Genomic DNA, 20,852 nt, shown 5'->3' with positions numbered 1-20,852 from the left:
TTGGCACTTTCACAAACAAAAAAGGATCGACATTGACATTAGGTTTAGTGCGTTTGTTGCATACCAAACCTTTAACACAGATTAGTAATCCTTCAAGTAATTAACGACCATTCAATTCTATGTATATCATTTATTTTCCTATCAATAAGATTGGATATCTGTACCAGTCTATGTATTGTAAAAGAAATTTATCTCTCATACAAAATCGTTGTTACACTCATTAACTGTGTTGGAAGTCATAGGTTAATAGATTCTGAAGTAATCAAGGAGATCCGGGGCAGTATTTCCATGACAAAGACGGAATGAGTCATCAATCATTATTCGGACAAGAATAATACAATGAAATATTCCTATACCACAGATATATAGAAGTAGCACAGAGAACTTGAAACCAATGACATAAAACAGTGTTGAATATTGAAAATGAATAAAGTCTAGAAAATAACAGAGATGCACGCTCAACTCAATTTTGTAAAAGAAGGAAACGTCAGGAATTAAGGACATCTCTTATTTAAAGCAAATATATTGTGTTGAACATTTGAATAGTGATTTATAGAATCAGTGAAACACTTATGGTTAGTTAAAGGACACGCAATGAGTTATCCGTACAATCAGTTTCAATTGTTTGTAAATTAACAGACCGAAAAAGGTATTGGATAGATGTATTCGTTGCTATTGGGAAGACTTGCCTGTAAAACATGAGAACTTCTTAGCTCTTAAACTAACTACAAGCATTGTCACTCGCTCATCAATTCCAAGAATTTACGGGATATATGGTATCAATGCACATATCGATATCGTCATGTTTGTGGAGTTGATACTAGTCGGTATGAAATTTTAATAGCATGGAAGATGTCACATTGAAATATTAAAAAAACGTTTTCCTTAGGTTAATCACTCCCAAAGAAACATAAATGAGGTCACAAAAAAGGGACTGTTGCTCAGTGTGTATTTGAGGGTTTTACTAGTTGGAAGATTTTTAAATCATAGGCTATGATTTATTTAATGATAAAAAGGAACTAATATGTTTTGGACAGTTTAATTGACACTTATGACACGCATGTATACTGAATGAAACTGTAAATTTATATGAACATTTGTCGAAACTGCCATTGAACTACAAACAAATTCACTGTCTTCATTCAAGCCTCGTTTTGTAAGTTCTTGAAGAAGATTTTTTTGGCTTTATGTAATATCATCCCCTGATATTTGACACTTGTTATAGCAAAAAGCTAACGACCGATTAAACTTGATCTCATTTGGGTATTGATTACCAAATACATATTAAGGGCATTATGTTACAGTCAAACGCTCAACTTTCATTTCTGAAGGCAAATAATGTTCGTTACAATGCGTTTGAATAAAAACATGAGGATGAGAGTAAATTGAGATTTTTGGCAAATGGCGAAATACCTTATTCTAACACTTATATTACCTTAAAGAAAATTGCGACGCTAATTGGCATATGATTCAAACACCATATAAGTTAAATGTAGAGTTAAAGTTGAATGCCTGATATTAAAAAAATACACTAGAGAAACCTAACTTGAATTATTGTAATAGATAACACGAACCAATTAATAATGAGGTTCTTTCATGGTTACATACATTTATTTTTTAAAGAAGTCCGTTTTTGTCAAAAGCTTAAAATGAAAAAAAAGAGGACGTTCGTTAATCGGTTCTCTCTTTCTATTCAAATTCAGTGATATATATTAGATGTAAGAGTTGACTAGAATGAACGTTATTTGGTGACAGGCGTAAAAAAATTTTTTTTTTCTTTTTAGAAGGCTTTAATGACGTTTAGTTTAAGGGCATCCGATACAGTTTCTCGATATAATGTCATTTTTATAATTTTGATATATGTTGTAGGCCTTGGCGAGTTAAAAAATAAAACCCGAAATAAAACATAGGTCACCGTGCTTGTTTTCGAGAAAAATGAGGCCGAAAATTGGGGATTTGTGCTACTTTGTAAAAAAGTTAGGCATTGTTATAACATTTTTGGATCAAATATTCTTCGTCGTAAATTATTAAGATCGGATTCAATCTGAAGCTGTGATAATTGACAATTAGGGAAAAAATAAATCCCAACACAGATGACTATACAATTGTTCAAGCCTTGTTTGACATTGCGGACCAGATGCTCAAAGTGTTAATTTTTTAAACCAAAAATTAAGGAAATAAACTGTTTCTGAAAATGTCATTTTTATCATTTTTCTGCATAAGCTGCATTTTGTCATGCTTTCTCCAAATCTCAAATAAAAAATATATCTCACCGTGCTCGATTTTATGATAAACGTGATTTATTCTAAAAATTGCGCCCCCCCCCTTTGTAACCTCAACGTTAGCGCTAAAGTGCACGACGTCGCTGGCAGACAATTTCGACGTTATCTCTGCAAATTACCGGCGACATTTTTGAAATGTATAAATATTGCTTGTACAAAGAGCTACCTAGAAATTTGTAATATTGTTTTCGGGAAAAAAAATCATGTGAATCTTAAATACATCTTTGTTTGTGCTCTAAGTGAGAAACATAGATCTCAAGAAAAATATTAATACGGACTGTTGATAATCTTTACGGCTTTTAAAATTAAAGACTCGGCAATTTAGAACTTGACATACAGGCACATGTACTGTACACACTTAAATTTATAAATACCATATGTTGACCATATGTTGATTTGTTTTGTTTTGGTTGGTGGGCTGCTGTTTCTTTACAACACCCCATCAAAATCCCTTTATTCACGTTTTAATCACTTTCTAGAATTTCGCATTTATTCATAAAATTAAACTTTTGTTAGGTTTAATGATTACAATTGAATAAAATTGGGAGGCTCCTAAACAGATTGAAAGTTCGCAGTTTGTATAGCTGACTATGCGGTATGGGCTTTGCACATTGTTGAAGACCTATAGGTGTTAATTTCTGTGTCATATTTGTCTCTTGTGGAGAGTTGTCTCATTAGCAATTTTACCACATCTTCTTTTTTATGTTGTCAGAAAACAAAAACAAAACCTTATAAAGGAGAACCTTCAATTTGCTAAAGGAGGCTTTTGTCAGAGACAGGCAGACAGAGAAACCATACCATATTTATTTTTTTTATTTGGCAAAAACGATTGAATTAATAGCGAGAGGACTGGACATATAACATATACCCCCCCACACACACAGAGAGATTTAGGTTTGTTTTTGTTCTTCTCCCAACTTTCCACACTATACCCACCCAAATTCCGATTTAAAAGGAAGTCAATTTTATAATATGACTATTATATACTTTCTCCTCAGTTTTTAATGCTGTTATTTGGGAGTGGTAGGCGAGAGGGTGGTAAGTTGCAAAAATCCAAATACTTCTCTCATTGCGTAATTTTATTGGTAAATAACTATATGATATTTTTTCACCACAGCGAGACGCATTGCGGGGTACATAAATGATCGCACGTTCATTCCTCTGTCTGTCCTTCGGTCCTTCTGGTGAATTAGATTTTTCAAGTGTACAATTCTTGCCTAATTTCTATAAAACTGATATCGTATGGGCACGTTCGAAAATCAGTGCATATCAACTATTCCTTAAAAGAATTATGCTATTTGGAAATATTAATTATATTGGAAAATGCATTGTATTTGCTGTCATTCCGTCGTTTCTCTAATAATATGTTTAAAAAATAAATAAAAATATAAACAGCTGCGCTACGAGTGCATGATACGCCCGTCGTCTTATGAAAAACACATAATACATGTTTTTAAAACAACATGGGGGTTGTACAGATAGTCATGCTAAGTATATCCTGACTCATTCCTAATTCTTGCTCAAAAGGAAGTTCATATATCACAACATGTTTTCTATGACACCAAATTGAAGGTCAATGAAAACTCAATAAGGAATTAAAGAATCATCACGAAAAGAGTACAGATATGAAGAATAATTTAACTAAACAAGTATGTGAAATTGTATGCGCTAATTATAAATTGTTTCTGAGATACGGCTCGGCATGTGAAAACCCCCTCTTTTTTCATTAACTCAATAACTTTAAAATAAAATTTGAATCATCATCAAAAAGTATAAAGATCTTCAGATTAATATGACTAAGAAGTGTGTAAAGTTTTAAGCAATAATCATAAATAGTTTTTGAGATACAGCGCGAACTGCGAAAAAAACATACCCACTTTATAGTTAGAAAGTCCTGTAACTCAAAAAGTTCACCAAAAAATATACAGATTGTTTGACCATCATGAAAAAACAACCATGTTACGATCAATGAAATAAGGATATCAAAGAACCGTAGTGAGCGCGCTCATATACCCACGAACCCACTTTGTCACTGGAGAAATGAAATAACTGTAATAAACAAAATTGTATACGAAAAAAATTTGAATCATAATTTCCTGTCAATATGCAAATCTGAATAGTATGTCCAGGTTTTATGAAATCTGTTGTGTGGTTTCAGAGGAGTTGCAACGTCAACATGTTGCAGTAGTATATTGAAGCAATAAAGTTCAAAGGGACGTAACTCCTAGAAAAATAATGAATTGTAATTTCATGTCGATATGCACATCTACGTATGTCCTTATTATCCAACAAGGTTACATGAAATTCTGATGTGTGGTTTAAGAGTAGTTGCGATGACAAGAAACAGGATTGCCGGACAGACAGACGAACGGGTCAAAACATTATACCCTCCGCAACGTGATGTATAAATATGCTGTACCATGTTTACGAAGGACAGACGGACGCCGGACATTTGTATACCATAATACGTCCCGTCAAATTTTTACGGGTGTATAAAAATATTGTTTGCTATTGTCTTTTGTTAAATTAAAAACGTACTACGTAGAGGAACTTCATAGGAACTTTGTTCTTTTATCAAAGTTGTATCATTGTTAATATTAGCGGCATACCATTATTTACCCAACATAAATAAATTGAATGAATTGTTCAGTTAGGAAGTTTACTTCTTCGTGTACCTAAATTTTTGGTATTATTTTATAAATATCATTAGTTTTCAGTCCTGTAATAAAATGACAGAAAATCTGACCCGAACCAAATCATGGATGATAAATGATAATAAAAAGAGTAAGTCGTCTTAAGATTGCTCACTATACGATATTGTGTTGAATATCTCACAGAAACAGTAAATGTGTTTTATTTCTTGTGATTTTTATTAGACTGTTATCATGTCAGAATCAAATGCACTAATATTAATGGTGTAGAAGTTGGCATGCGGGAGACACAGAAAATGGGGCATCGAAAAATCCATATTACGTTTCTTATTACGGAAAATTACACGAATTACGTCCCGCAAAAAGTGACGTTTTGCGGGAATTCAAACGCTTAACGTCGCGCCAATAGTTACCTCCCTTGAAACTGTATTGGATGCCCTTAAGTGACTACAAAACAACAAGGTCAGTTTGAGTGCATAAACAGCATCAATATCAAATTTGTTGTAGGAATTTTTGTTCTGCTGAAACAAGGTTTTTTAATAACTGATTCTCGTTATGTAGCAAAGACACTGTTATATAACAAAATGTAGTAGTTTTTCAACTAGACATAACTGTAACAGTAGTGAATAGCGAAGACGAATCGAAAGTATTTTCGAATGGAAACTGTAAAAAATGCGATTAGAGATTTTTTAGTAGATCTATAAAATTATTAGAATCACTTGGTGCATATGAACAATCAAGTAATATCTGAAAACGAATATTATCATAATTAGCGGCTTCACAAATATGTAGAAACCTTTCTTTTAATGATACGATATAATCCATCTTTCAATCGATCATTGGGAAAAGCTAGTAGTGTAACTCATAAAAAAAGTCTAAGTTTTTACTATTAATGTAAAATTAAAACATTTAAATTTTTGCCAAAAATTTAAAATGCCGAAACTAGAAACTGCATAATACTCTTTTTGTAGCAAAAACACTGTACAAAAACAAGATGTAGTTTTGATTTATTTTGTTTTAAATTAAGCATAGAAGTAGTAGTAATGATTGAAAAGTTTATATTAATAACTGTAAAAAGTGAAATTTAACATTTTGGAGAAATTATCTTAACCTTTAAGATTCCATTGGTATAATTTACATCATTACAATATTACTGAAAACGGCTAAACCGAAATATTTCTGATTAGACGCTTTGTAGTTTACCAATGTTTAAATCTCGCAAATCGATTAAGAATAAACAATATGAAGCTTAAAAAACACGAGGGAAACATTTGCACTGTAAGCGTTGCGTGGTCAGAGTAATCGTCTGAAGAAACACGTCCATCGTCTTCATTGTGAACATACAATAAGTCAAAATGTCAACAATTCAATACAAACTCCTAATGTTAAAGAAAATTGTGCAGTTGCAAAGTTGCCTTTTTACAAATTTTGCTTTCAGAAAACTCTTAAATGAATATAAATAAAGTTATTGTTTAATTCTTTATCTTCAAAAAATTCCAATAATAGTTTTTAAAAGTTTTTGCTCAATCAAAAATTTAGTACTACAAAATTGTACTTTTTTGTATATCCGAATTCACAAACAGGTTGATATTAATGTTGGTAAACACAATTCCATTAACATATTATATATTATCTGATATATACATTATTTTCCGTTTGTTTCCTTTACTAATTCTGCTCACCGACCTCATACCAACCCACAAAGACTTAAATCAAATCCAATTGAATTGCAAGATTGATAATACGAATATTCATGCCGACTTGAAAAGTATGAGAGTTAAGTAAAATGAAATTCAAATATAGCACAATAGGTAAACAATAGAAAATTAATTCAAGATAAGACAGAAAAGAGTTTAACATTCTGGTATAATATATTCTAAAATAATGTTTAACACTACTTAAAGGGACCCAAGAAAACTTAACTTCTATAAAAAAGATTTGAATCAGAGATTTGATTGAATGAAAAAAAGCACTTGGCATGCTTAAATATAGTAATAGTAATGTGCTGTCTAATCTGTCAATTTTTATTCAAAGGTAGAAAAGATGCTTGTCTGTTGGTGACCTTCTGCTGTTGTTTTTTTATTTGGTCGGGTTGTTGTCTCTTTGACACATTCCCCATTTCCATTCTCAATTTTATTGTCTAATTTAAAACTGTAATAAACACAAACTTATTTCTGAAGATGTATAATTTAAAAATGTATTCTGTTTGTATTATAAACTATGTCTGTAATTAATATTGTGTATATAAATATGCTCCTGTTACGCAGTCTTCTGCGGCTGAGTTTTTTCTAATAAACTAGATATTCAATATAAGTAAAATGATTTTCAAATTATTAAAAGCATGTTTTATTAAGACATCATTATCCTATTGGACTGGCCTGGTGATACCAAAGGCACTTTCACATCAACAACAATTATGTTGAACCAGTTTAAATAATACTTAAGAGTAATGAACACGGCACCAATATTATTATCATAGATGATCGTTTCAACAATTAGTATTTTGCTCAAACCATTTGTATAATTTCAGCATAGTGGTGGCTGCTCATTAATCGTTTGTAAATGCTTGAAAATCAATCATTGAAAAAAATGCTTGGTTGTCATTGTTAAGCTTAGAGTAATAATTTGGAGTTGCTTTCTAATTGAACTGCTTACAGGCACAGGCAATATTAAAACCGATATATATATAATATCATTGAACCAATTGTACCACTGACTTCTGTATAAACAGTCAGAGTTATAACATGTCAAGTAGTTTAAAGGACGATTAGTTTATTTAGGATGAATAAAGCAAACACATGTTTCATTATTATGTCATCTGTGGAAACAATGGTTAATTGCATCAATAAATTTGAACTGCATTGCAATTCATTTCTAAAATGATAAAATGTTGCCTGCCTTGCAAACGGAAAACTGATAGGCTCCATAAAAATCTCGAAAATTAATAGGTTTACCATTTATAACAAATTGAAATAGTAAAGCACAAAAAGTCATATGGGTTAATCCTTAATGCTTTAAAAAAAAAAAAAAAATGAGTTTTGCTTTATCGTACGCTTTTATAATTAGTTTATTTTCTGCATTTCGAAAAATGTGTAAGTTTTTGACATTAGTTGTTTCTTCATTATTAGAATGATTGATTCATCGAGGGCTGGTTGGCAGTAAACATAAAATGCTGCATGCATGTTTAGCATGATAACATATTGATATGATTTTTCGTTATGAAAAGATATTCAAATTCGTAGATTAATATGCTTGCTCACCTTTTAACAGGTTTTGGCTTCGAGCCTACTGGTCTGATCTTTCAGCCTGAAGAAGATTGATTTGGAAAAAAGCGAAAACGATTTTACAGGTGTATGGTATAACTGCTAGGTATATCTTCTGAAACAGTCTACCCCTTATGATCTTAAATGCTAATTCAAACACATGTATCATTATTATGTCATCTGCGGAAACAATGGTTAATTGCATCAATAAATCTGAACTACGTTCCAATTTATTTGTAAAATGATTAAATGTTGCCTGTCCTGTGAACGGAAAACTGATAGCACCAGAAAATTTTCGAAAATTAATAAGTAGACGGGGTTTATAACAAATGCAATTGATTAAGTACGAATAAATTTATCTTTTACGCTTTCTGAATTAAAAGTTTTACTTTATTGTTCGCATTTATAATGAGTTTAGTTTCCACATTTCGAAAAGTGTGTAAGATTTTGACATTTATTATTTCTTCATCAATAGAATGATTGATTCATTGAGGACTTGTTGACAGTTTAAAACAGTAAATACTGGATGCATGTTCATCTTGATATGAATTCTTGTTTTGGAAAAACACTTCAATTTGAATAGTAACATATTTGATCGCTCTTTTACAGGCTTGTGCTAATGCCTGCGTCACACTGTCCCGATTATTACGCCGATGGCAACACGATTATGGAAATTTTCAAAATCGGGACTGATCGTATCCAGATCGGGCTATTCGTAGTGCCATCTTTAACCATCGGCCACATTTTCTAGCCTTCGGGGACAACTTCCGGCAGGGTTCTAAATTTTTTAACATGTTGAAAAATTCCCGCAGGTGCGTCCGATGTTGGGGGTTCGTATTGCGTTCGTATCACCATCCTCATCATCGTAATGTCGCCGGGAATGCATCTTTGAACATCGTATTGCATTCGTGATTCCATCGGGCAGTTTCGACATTACGATGTCTACACGAATGAATTACGAAGCTACCCGAAGGTCTTATGATGGCAATACGACTTCGTTAAGATCTGTAATCCCGTTGTGATGCCATCGAATAAAAGTACGAGGCGACAAGATGGAACTACGAGGGCAATAAATCAAGCTCAATGTAAGTTAATTTTTCGCGCTAAAATACATTTAAAGTTCAATGCGCGATATGCACTGGTCAGTCTAATACGACAGTTAAGAAGGACGTTCACAAAACATGGAGCTCATATTATATGATTCTATGAGAAAAAGAAAGGCGACAGCGTTGTTTCTATTAATTCAAATGAAACATGAAGGCTCAGGATTTACTTTTACAAGTAAAATATAATTTTTTGTCAATTTTTCAAAGTAACATAATGAACATCATAAACGCGCCTCGTACACCAACACTGCAGGTACACGTATATAGGAAAACCAACTTTTCCCTCATCATTCTGATTTTTTATGTATCGTCTGAGTTGTTGACACACGAATGTTTACTCCATAACCATTTTGTTTTCTATATGTCATATTTTGCCGCATTTGTTGCTTTCCTCACATCCTTCCTTTTGTCTATATTATTATGATATCCTGGAAAGAGCTCTTTTTGAATAAAAGGGACCAACGAACCCATTACCTTACTCTTAAGATAGATCAGTAAACACTTGAACTTTCCTGCTATACTCATATCCCTCCCTGTTCCTCTTCCTCTCCCTCTCCCTGAATTTGTTGGCATTTTATGCAGAGACTCAGAGTCAAGTTTTACCCTTCAAGCCCACGGTCTTCCGTCTTATGATTCAACCAGATATGAAATGTACAATATAACATATATATTCAATATTAATCAAACAATTTAAAACGCGTGATGCCTTCGGCACATCATTTAAATGCATCGTAATCTGTATGCGACGTCTTTTAGTCATCGTATGGCCATCGCGCCATCATCGTAATCCATCGTGTAGCCTTCGTAATCCATCGTAAGCCTTCTTGATCCATCGTGTAGGCTTCGGCTGAGATTTTAAGCTTAAATACCCGTGTTCGGTTAACCTTCGGATGTCCATTTTTTGCTATCGTATATAATTTCGGCACCATCGTAAAGACTTCGTTATTCATCGTACTTGCTTCAATCACCTTTTGGTATTTTGACGCGATTGGGACCAACTTCGTACGAACTTAACATTTTCGCATTCGGGCGTCCATCATATATACAAATCGGGACAGTGTGACGCGAGAATAAGGGCAAACCAGTCCGATCTTTCATCTTAAAGCAGATTGTTTGGAAAAATAGTGAAAATGATTTATAAGGTGTTTTGTATAATTGCTGGAACTTTAATACCATACCTTCCTGTATGGTTCACGTTTTTACATTACCATATTAACCATGTCAAATGTTACATTAATGTTTTCAATAATTCTTACGTAAAAGACGATTTCTGTAGATCATGCAAATGTTTGTCATAAAGCATTTACTGGACTCAACTTTCAATAAAAAGAAAAATCCTAACAGATCCTCTCTGTATGTCTCAAACATTTTTTTTTATATAATTTGAAAGTGAAACATTTGATTGGTTATAGTGTTGCTGGTTTGGGTTATAAATGTTGTCGTGCTTTCATTAATTCGTAAGCAGGTGAGATTTACAATCAGAAGTAAGAATTGAATATTTAAGATAAATTCTCATTATAATAATGTGTCATAAATATCTAATTATGAAAGTCTACATGTGAAGGGTTTGCATAAAATCATAGGTATTTCTGCTTTTTAGAAACATTTTATCATTCTATCTGAAGTCAAATTTCTGAAATTTGCTAAAATTCAAAGAAGATAAAACAATAAAGGAGAGGTTATGCAACATGAAAACGCTGTCTAATTTGATTTTCGTTATGCTTTGTTTGAGTTTTGTTTCAGTGACGTCTATTTCATGATTTCATTCTTATCCACGAACACCTCTTATATATTCCAATTAGGAGTATGAATTAGCATCCGTTATAATAAATATAGTCTACCATCAAATTATAGACATCTTTTAGGTGCGATCTATGATTTGTGAAATCAGATACGAGGAAAAATAATTCCATGAGAAATCAATTAAAGGAGTTAATGAATGGATATGTCACTCATTCACCTGAAAATGTACCGTCAGATGTGAGGATAATGAAAGAGTCTAATGAGGCTAGTTCATAACTACGAATTCCGATGTATATTTTGCTAAGAGTTATCAACTATGCTCCACCACAGTAGTATCTGTAATTTGTAATAACTGAGTCTTGTTTAGATCAATTAGGTGAAAGATTATATCCGATATTTTGTGAATCGATATCCTCATGCAGTTAATTTGAAATACTAGGCATTTCTTGAACATCGTATATGGATGTGTTCATTGATATCTCATTTGGACTATCCATGTAAATTGTAATGAACACTAATGGTTTATTCACCAACTTTATGAACAAACCTATTAGTTTGACTTTCTTTTTGTGCAATCTATAAAAGAATTTTGTTCAATTACATGAAGTATCTTGATAGAAATTAATGTGCATGTTACGGTTTTATACACATTAAAACTAAAAAGATGTTTGAATAGATTTGTCACCATGAAACGTGTTTCCAGATTGTGTTTTTCTTTTGATTAACTTGTATACTATACAAAAATCATTGGTGTGGGAGGTATTTGATGCGAAAACTATGTGTGGGATTTCTGATCTATTTATATTCACATACAGTAAATAATTCTACTAAGCAAAAATTTATATTTTACAAGATGGAAACCAAAGTTCTAGTTTAAGCTACTTTAAATTTCACTAGAATGCCATGCATTGAAAAATACCGGATACAGTATTCTTGGTGTGTGCAACATGTAAATGCTTTAACAGATCCATGTTGGATTCATTTCTATGCACGGTTACGCAGTCAAATATCTCAGTAGTAAAACAGGTTCATGTCTATCAGAATGATACATTGAGGCGTCTAATCAAACAAATAAACATTTATATAGGTTAACTTAATTTTCCCTTCCTATCGTTCTAATACTACATAGTACATGATCGTTTTCCCATGTATGTATATCCCACCTACAATATGCGAGTTTTTACCCCATATAAGTTATCAACGCTTCCTTAACTGTAACTAGTGATCACGACTTTACAGAAATTAATTTCCGTATGGAAAGATTTATTGTATGTTTATTGAGAAAAGCATCGGGAACGGTCATTATTATACCGTCATTAACGAACTGTGAAATGTTCATTTAGTATTTATAGCTACGATAAACCACTATGTCTGTTTGAATTACATAAAACGCAAAATTTTATTATCGTTTGTCTCTTCATAAATATTTACCAGTCTTGCATAGTGAAGATTTATATTAATATTATTTTTATTCAATTACCAAGTTGTTATTTTGTAAAAGTGCACAATGCCATCCCGTATTTCAAAAATAATAAGTTATCTTGCAGATGGAACAAGCGAAATATATTTATTAACCAAGGTAGTAACGAAATTAAAAATTGAATAAAGTAAAGTTATTATTATTTCAATTCGTCTTATGATAACCTAATTGACGGATCGTGTTACTGTTAGATATGAAATTACAATATTGTAAAAAAGAAATTTGTAAAATTGTCAATGAGACAACTTTCCACCAGCGACCAAATGAACATATAATTGAAAATAAAGAACATATTATCAACATAAATATAGTCAACTATGCGGTATTGGTAATGAATGCCTTATGAGACCGTTTATTTCTTAACGTTTACGTTATTATATTTCTGATGGATGGTTGTTTCATTTGCAATCATACAACACCTTTCTCTAAGAATTGTTTTAGTATGGGGAGACATGTAATATGTTATTTTCATTACTGGAAAATTTGTTCATTCATCCAATGAAAAGTTTAGATAGTAGCAGAGCTTGTATATATGATGTTCATCCTTTATCTCAATACTAGGAACCAATAGTATAACAAAGGACAAACGAAATCATTTCGAACAGCATACACGCATAACCGTGAAAGCCAGAAATACCATAGAGGGTAATTTCAAAATTAAAAGACGGTATGTGAGTAAATAGATAATTGGTATAACACCACGAAGCTTTAATCGACCTTACTAAATGATGATTATGGAAAGTGTCCGTATACATTCATCTACAGAGTAAAACATGAGCAAAATTACCAGAATAATGATATAGTAGGAAATAATAATATGTTTTGAACCAAACGGCATAGCAAGCATAGCTCCGAGTGTGATTTTGTGGTTAACTTAGTGTTTAGATACTAACTAGATGTCATGCATATGACACGTGTGACGGAATTACTTCATATTTCTTTTTACTCTTCATGAGGTCAGAGCCCGCCAAAAAGTTAATAAAGTCCTATTCACACGTTTTGTAGAAAGAAAAAAAAGGTTCTAATAGAACAGTAAAAACATTTGTAGATTATTCCTTAGGAACTTTTAACTTTACACATTACAAAATTACAGGAACCAAAAATGAACAAATCATATATAATTTGTATCATTAAATTGATGGAGGAGCATAGTATCATTGCAGACGAATGGTTCATTAGTGCACCACCAACTATGTTTCATGTATAAGGCTTTAAATTTAATTATACTTTTCCTGAGCACTTGAATTTACCCCTGGTTTTTGATTGAGTCCGTGTTCTTCAATCTTTCAGTTAACTATGTTGTGTTTTGAAGACTGTTGTTGGTCTTTTGGTCGTTTTTTCGTTTATGCAAGTTCGATGTCAGCTTCTGTCTGAGTTGGGCTATCCATTAGATATATCATCATTTATCTCTCTTTCAAAAGTGAAACCAAAGCAACATTTTGGAATTAAATAATTGTTTGTTCATTCATAAAAAAAAATTAAATTAACTAATATGTGTGACAAAACGTTCTATAACAATATATCACCATACACCGGAATAATCATGAAGGATATATATTAACACTGACACTCCTCTTATACTTGTTACAGTGCTCTTACAAATGTATTCATTGGAGATATTTTTACTTTGTAGATCCTGAATCTGATACTGAAGCCATAGAAAAATTACGAGTAATAAAAAGGCAAGTATGCAACTGGTACATATTTACAATTATACGGTTATTATTATAGTTCTAAACATTGGTACTCATTAAGTTCGCGCACTTCTTGATGTATTCATAATGAAGGATTCCTTTTATTTTTCATTTTTCTAATACACTTGCCTTCATTTCATTTTTCTTTTTTTCTTTCGAATATTTTTAAAATGTTGGAGTACATTCGTTCTTTTTTTTTTTGTTGAAAAACTGATTAAACAAAGGCAACAATAGTATAACACTGTTCAAAGTCATCAATCGATTGAGAGAAAGCAATTCCAGCCTACAAACTAAAACCGAGGAAAACTTATTAACGGTACAACAGTAAAACAGTGCTACTCAGACAAACGCCAACATAAATAAGTACGGACTGACATGTTCTGGACGTTTCGAAATGTTTCTGTCATATGTACATCTGGTTATTGTGCTTTAGTTTGAGTGTCACCATTTACAAATATATGCTTTTTACAAACAGACAATAACATACACTGGCATTTTGAATTGTAAGCGCGTGGTTTGGTGTATTAAAACTCGACATTTTAATTATCTACAAATGCATAACACACTTTATCGTTGATTGTTGTCGTATTCAATAGAAAGTTGTCATTTGTGTACAATAACTGTTGCATTTTGTAATAAATTATCCATTTGTCCAAAAACTTTTATTATGGATTATCAAATTAAATGCATTTCTATTTACCAGTGCATCGCCAGCTTATTTGGCTGGCATACTGTTGTAGTTTGCATTTTAATAAAAAGTAACAAAACAAACATACCGAATTCCTAGGAGATTTAAGACGGATATCAAATGGCAAAATCAAAAGCACAATCACTTCATAGGAAATGTAAAAACCGGTCATATTCCTGACCGGTCCTTATATAGTCAATATTGTGGATTAATAAACCATTCATTAATTCATATGTATGAATATAATTAATTAAGGAATTGACATCTAAACTTTTAATTGTATGTTTTCCAACCTGTCCTGAATCTAAATTATTAGTCAATCAGTTTGCTTGAGATATTATATACACCAAATGATTCTGTTATTCTTTATTTGCCATATTGCAGTCACTGTGATAAATGTTTTCGATCTTTGAAATGTTCAGTCAAATTTTTAGACGTTTTGAATTAGCCATGTCCTTTCAAAATACAGTTGTTTTGTATTTCCCAAACTAATTATAACCTCTGTATATTGCTTTCAAATTAAGAAAATTTTCCAATAAATGATCGATAGCATATTTTTTTCAAAAGCATTTTTGCAACACATTAAGTGACAGTCTTTGTAAGAATCAGGCAATTAAGGGAAAAATCAAAACATGATCAGAAAAAAACCACCGAGCTAATCATGCTATTTAACACCAACCATCGTCCTGAGTTAAAAATAATTGGTCTTTCGTTTGTGTGTGTCTGGTAATATCAAATAACTTGGTTAGAAAATTGGTTAGAATGATAGCAAATTATAGCAAATTACAGAGTTATCTCCTTTTATTCGTTAATTTCTAGTGCATTTCAACCAAATTGTATCTTCTATTAACAGAACAGATAATGGAAATAAATGTTATTTTTATGCATTACTACATTTTATGAACTGAAATCAATTTCAAATTGGGTGGGGTTTTTTGGTCATGTTTTCACCACTGCCTGATTCTTAGGCAGACTGACACTTAAATGAAAAGATATATGAGTTGTAGATTAGATCCACATAACACCTAACAATTGATTTCTTCTTGATGTTTCATAGTTGTAGACAACGTTGACCATACTTCCACTGGTTTCAAAGGTATCATTGTATCTACCGTACCTGCATATATGGTTATTGTAAAGCATCTGTCAAATGAAATAAAAATATCATTCTATCCAAAACAATGAAAGGCTAATATATTTATTTTTTTTAGAAAATCTGACATCTGTTTATGAATAGAAATTGTTTGTAAATAATAGGGCTTTAACTTAATAACAGTACAGTAAAATGTAGTGTGCATTATTTTAACTGGATAATCTATGGAAAGGGCAAGTGTCGTTTGAACTGTTATTGTGATCATGGTCCTGTTCCCAGCATTGTGGTCAAATTGTTATTTCTTGGTTGTTTTTTAACCACATAAAAACAGTACAGTGTAGTGTAGAGTTATCAAAGTTCATGTATTAGAATTGTATATAAGGTTGGAATAATATGAGGATTGCACTATAAGCGTATGGTAACTATGCTCATATGTTCCAACCCTATACGTATGGTCCGGGTAATGAGAAGGTTGAACTTGACCAAATACTTTTACTCTAAACAGTCTCAGCTATCATAAAGGCATCATTATTGAAAAAGATCTGCCTTATTTTGACTTGTTTAATCTTATGGTAAGCATTGGTACTTGATTTATAAGATTAATATTAATAATAGTGAATTTTACTCACAAAATAACACTTAATGAAAACATCTCACAAGATCAAAATTAGTTAAACATTTCGTCCTTACAAAATACAAGATATTAATTGACTATAGTAGAGGTAAGATAACAGATATAAAAAAAATTATATGTAGTGTTAAATATTATTAGATATCGGTAATATGTGCATTTTTTCTTTGATGTGTACTTGCTGATAATTTCAGTGTCAGAGAACTGGTCTTGATAATAAAATTATTGGGTCAGTTTGCAATTGACTAGCGCGAATGCTCGGCGCGTGAGGATCTACTTTCCCTTTCATACAAATTGATTTTTTTCGCAGAAACGCACAAGTGTTTTGGTGAATCAATAAAATAGTTATCAAAGGTACCAGGATTGTAATTCAGTACGCCAAAAAGGCGTTTCGTCTACGTAAGACTCATCAGTGACGCTTATATCAAAATATTTATAAAGCCAAACATGAACAAAATTGAAAAGCATTGAGGATCGAAAAATTCATAAAATTTGTGCCAAATACGGCCACGGTAATCTATGTCTGGGATAAGACAATCCTTAGTTTTTCAAAAATGCAATGTTTTGTAAACAGAGAATTTATTAAAATGACATTATTTTAAAAATTTATGTCAACACCGTAGTGTTGACTACTTGGCTGGTGATACCCTCGGTAACAAAACGTCCACCAGCGGTGGCATCGACCAAGTGGTGTAAATAGTTATCAAAGGTACAAGGATTATGATTTAGTACGCCAAACGCGCGTTTCGTCTACATAAGACTCATCAGTGACGCTTATATCAAAATATTTATAAAGCCAAACAAAAACAAAATTGAAAAGCATTGAGGATCGAAAAATTACAAAAAATTGTGTCAAATACTTCTAACTTAAGGTAAACACTTGTCATTCTTTGAAACTTTTCAGAAAAGTTAGATTTATAGATTTTTTGAACGATTGCGTAAAGATATGAACAGAAATTGTACGAGAACACCAATAAACTTAGACTAATTTCGTTATCTGCAAAATTATTTACTATTCACAAGGAGGTCATACTAACTATCGTCCATGCTATGCCGATTCGAGTTTGTATTCTATGTGTCTTCTTTTTCTTTTTCTTGAGAAGTATTTGTTTAACCGGTTTAGCCACTATAAAGTGTAACAATTCATATTTAAACGCAACACATAAATAGTGACCAAAAAGGTTCCGCTATCGCATCAGAGCCGCTAGAAAAGGAAAAACAAACATTTCCGACATTTTGAGACATCTGACAAATATAAAGAGGATTTGGTTTCATCGTCAATATGTACACTTGGACCAAAGAACAATTCAACAAATTTAAATGCCGGTCCAGGATAAATGAGGTGTGATTCGCCGGAATTCGCCGCGATAAAATAGTTCATTTGTTATTTGCTTTATTATTGTAGTTATTTTTATTTATAAACAGAATAACGTACTTTTTGATTTTGATACTGACTTTTGCACTGTGAAATATCAGACTCGCCCTTCGGGCTCACCTGCTATTTCACAGTGATAAAGTCAGTGTTAAAACAAAAAGTCCTTTATGTTATATTTACATCGTGTATCAATGACCAAAACCGATATAAACAGGATCAGGTGAGAGCGAAGCTCGAACCCCAAATGAAATTTACTGAACCCATATTAATTGTATTAGGTCACTAGCAAACTATGTAATGAATTATCTTTATTTGCTGAATTTAGACTAGCATTGTCTCATTCGCAATCATGCCCCATCTTCTTATTCTTATATCAAAGTGTTAAATTTTAAGAACCCACTTCCATTGGTCTGCACACAAAAATAATATCGACATTACAATTTAATTTTGTACAACCTTTATATAGCAATATCAAACAGAACTTTCAATCCATTTAAATAATAAATAGTGCCAAATTCGTTACTCCACTACTAATTGTGTTTTGAAATAAGCCCGACCTCCCTACTAACCTAATTTGGAATATACATGGTTTTTACACGGAAGCTTTTATTAAATAATATTCCTATAAATGTTTAGGAGGTAAGAAAAATAGAAATGCAGTTAGTAATGTGTGTCATTAGAGGTTTGCAGAACGAGATATGTGCACGATCCCGTAAATAACCAAACGAGTATATACTGTTGTTTGATAAACAAACAAGTATTATAGTCCAGAACATCTGTGTTAAATATGAAATGGATACTCGTTTCAAAATTTATCATGTATAAAAGACCAATATTTCTGTTATCTCTATAAAAGTGGGATGGATGATATTAACCAAGATGAATCTTTCTTACTATTCGTCGTGCTTTCTTGTCTTGCATGAATAAGGAGAAATTCATTTACTATCACTTAAATCGAACGAGCATTCTAAGTATAAACATTTCGTCGTAAAAGATTTATATCTAAACTGTTCTAAATTTGGAATTGAAATCCATTTAGTTTCATTGCATTGAAATTAATTGAAGGTTCCAAAATTGTACTTTGGAGAACAATTGTTAACAAATCGTGTCTTTCGTGATCTTGGAAAACTGTCTTTTCAATTTTCGAAACTTGATAGAGAAACGTAAAACTAAAACGCATTTTAATTGAATACATTGATGGTATGTTGGTTAACCCGAACAGCTAAAGATCAACTGATGTTGTTTTTGGTTTTTTTTATCAAAAGGCATTTTTATACGGGTTTTTTCAGGTGTATTCATTTAAATTCTTTTATAACTAATGCGTGACATTTGTTTATATATTGATCCCGACGAGGCAATATGACATTTACATCGAACTACGGATAAAAGAGGCTAGAGATACAGTTTAGTCGGCATTATATCTTGACTTATATCTAGAAATTGACAATGAGGGTCGGTTGAAAACAAGACATAACGACAAAAGAGATGATTTCAGCTCTCCAATTGTGAACTTTCCATTTCTACGTAGCAACATTCCAGCAGCACCTGCATACGGGATATATATCTCCCAACAGATACGATATTCCCGTGCTTGCATTTTCTATCATGATGTTTTTGATAGAGGGTTGCTGCTGAAAAGGAAGCTATTAAACCAAGAGTTCCAAATGGTGCAGTTGAAATCATCCCTTCGTAAATTTTACGGACGCCATCACGAGTTGATGATTGACCGTTAAGGATTAACCGTTTCATAAATGATATCGGATATGTTCCTTACGTCGTAACTACAATCCCCTTTGCTTTCATGAATGTGATCTACCGAATTATACTGTTTACCGGATTTGTTATCACATAAAAAAACACGACGGGTGCCACATGTGGAGCAGGATCTGCTAACCCTTCCGGAGCACCTGAGATCACCCCTAGTTTTTTGTGGGGTTCGTGTTGCTTATTCTTTAGTTTTCAATGTTTTGTCATGTGTACTATTGTTAGTATGTTTGTCTTTTTCATTTTAAGCCATGGTGTTGTCAGTATATTTTCGATTTATGAGTTTGACTGTCCCTTTGGTATCTGTCATCCCTCATTTTCAAACAATATGATTAATATAACACCAAAAATGTCTTTTGGGCCGAAATATCGAGGGTACAATAATTTCGGATTATACTATATCGTAATGGATTCAAATGTCTGGTGATATTTTTTTAGGGTAATTAAACATTCTTGTAGTTCAGTCGAGAATTCTAAATCAGAAGACAGCTATCATGCTTCGATGTCTTGATTAAATTGTCAGCAGTGATGTACAGTGATTCACCATTTTCCACTTCAATTAAATAAAATGATAAAAATGAACAAGTCTTAGGTAAATTTGAAGTTTAGCTTCAACAAATGCGATAGTTTTTTGCTTTGTTCCTTTGAGGTTTGTTGTATAAACAAAAAAATGCAGCTTTTTACTTTAATTTAATCGACGTGCTTCAAATCTTGTAAATCAAGTTGGAAGAAATGGTCTAAGGTAACACATAGAAACAATGGGAATCACACGAACTCCAAACGGAAGATCAAGTGAAGACAGGGTGAGCGTCTGCTGCTATGCATACATCAACACCCATGCGAATTTCCATACTTTGAAGAACAATTGCTACACTTAATGTCTTTCGTGGTCATTGAAAACTGTCTTTTCAATTTTCGAAACTGGATAGAAAAACATAAACTAAAACGGATTTTGATAGATTACATTAATGGTATGTTGGTTAACCCGAACAGCTAAAGATCAACTAATGTTTTTTTCTTTTATTTCATAAACCATTCTTATACGGGTTTTTTTTTAAGTGTATTCATGTAAAATCTTTTAT

At 32.1% G+C, this 20,852-nt stretch overlaps 1 protein-coding gene across 2 annotated transcripts in view; it reads left to right on the top strand.

Annotated features, from left to right (window-relative positions):
• Positions 1–20,852, top strand: part of LOC134702406 (uncharacterized) — a 41,797-nt gene that overhangs the window by 9,946 nt on the left and 10,999 nt on the right. The window contains exon 2 of one of the 2 annotated variants that reach the window (XM_063563308.1): positions 14,159–14,222. In XM_063563308.1, the coding sequence (XP_063419378.1) occupies positions 14,159–14,222 (64 nt within the window). The remainder of the gene's footprint in view (positions 1–14,158; positions 14,223–20,852) is intronic. The other variant, XM_063563309.1, reaches the window with a different exon arrangement.

Source organism: Mytilus trossulus, unplaced genomic scaffold (assembly GCF_036588685.1).
Source record: "Mytilus trossulus isolate FHL-02 unplaced genomic scaffold, PNRI_Mtr1.1.1.hap1 h1tg000457l__unscaffolded, whole genome shotgun sequence".
Taxonomy (NCBI): domain Eukaryota; kingdom Metazoa; phylum Mollusca; class Bivalvia; order Mytilida; family Mytilidae; genus Mytilus; species Mytilus trossulus.
The sequence above is the reverse complement of the archived record's forward strand: the minus strand, read 5'-3'. Positions and strand labels throughout refer to the sequence as shown.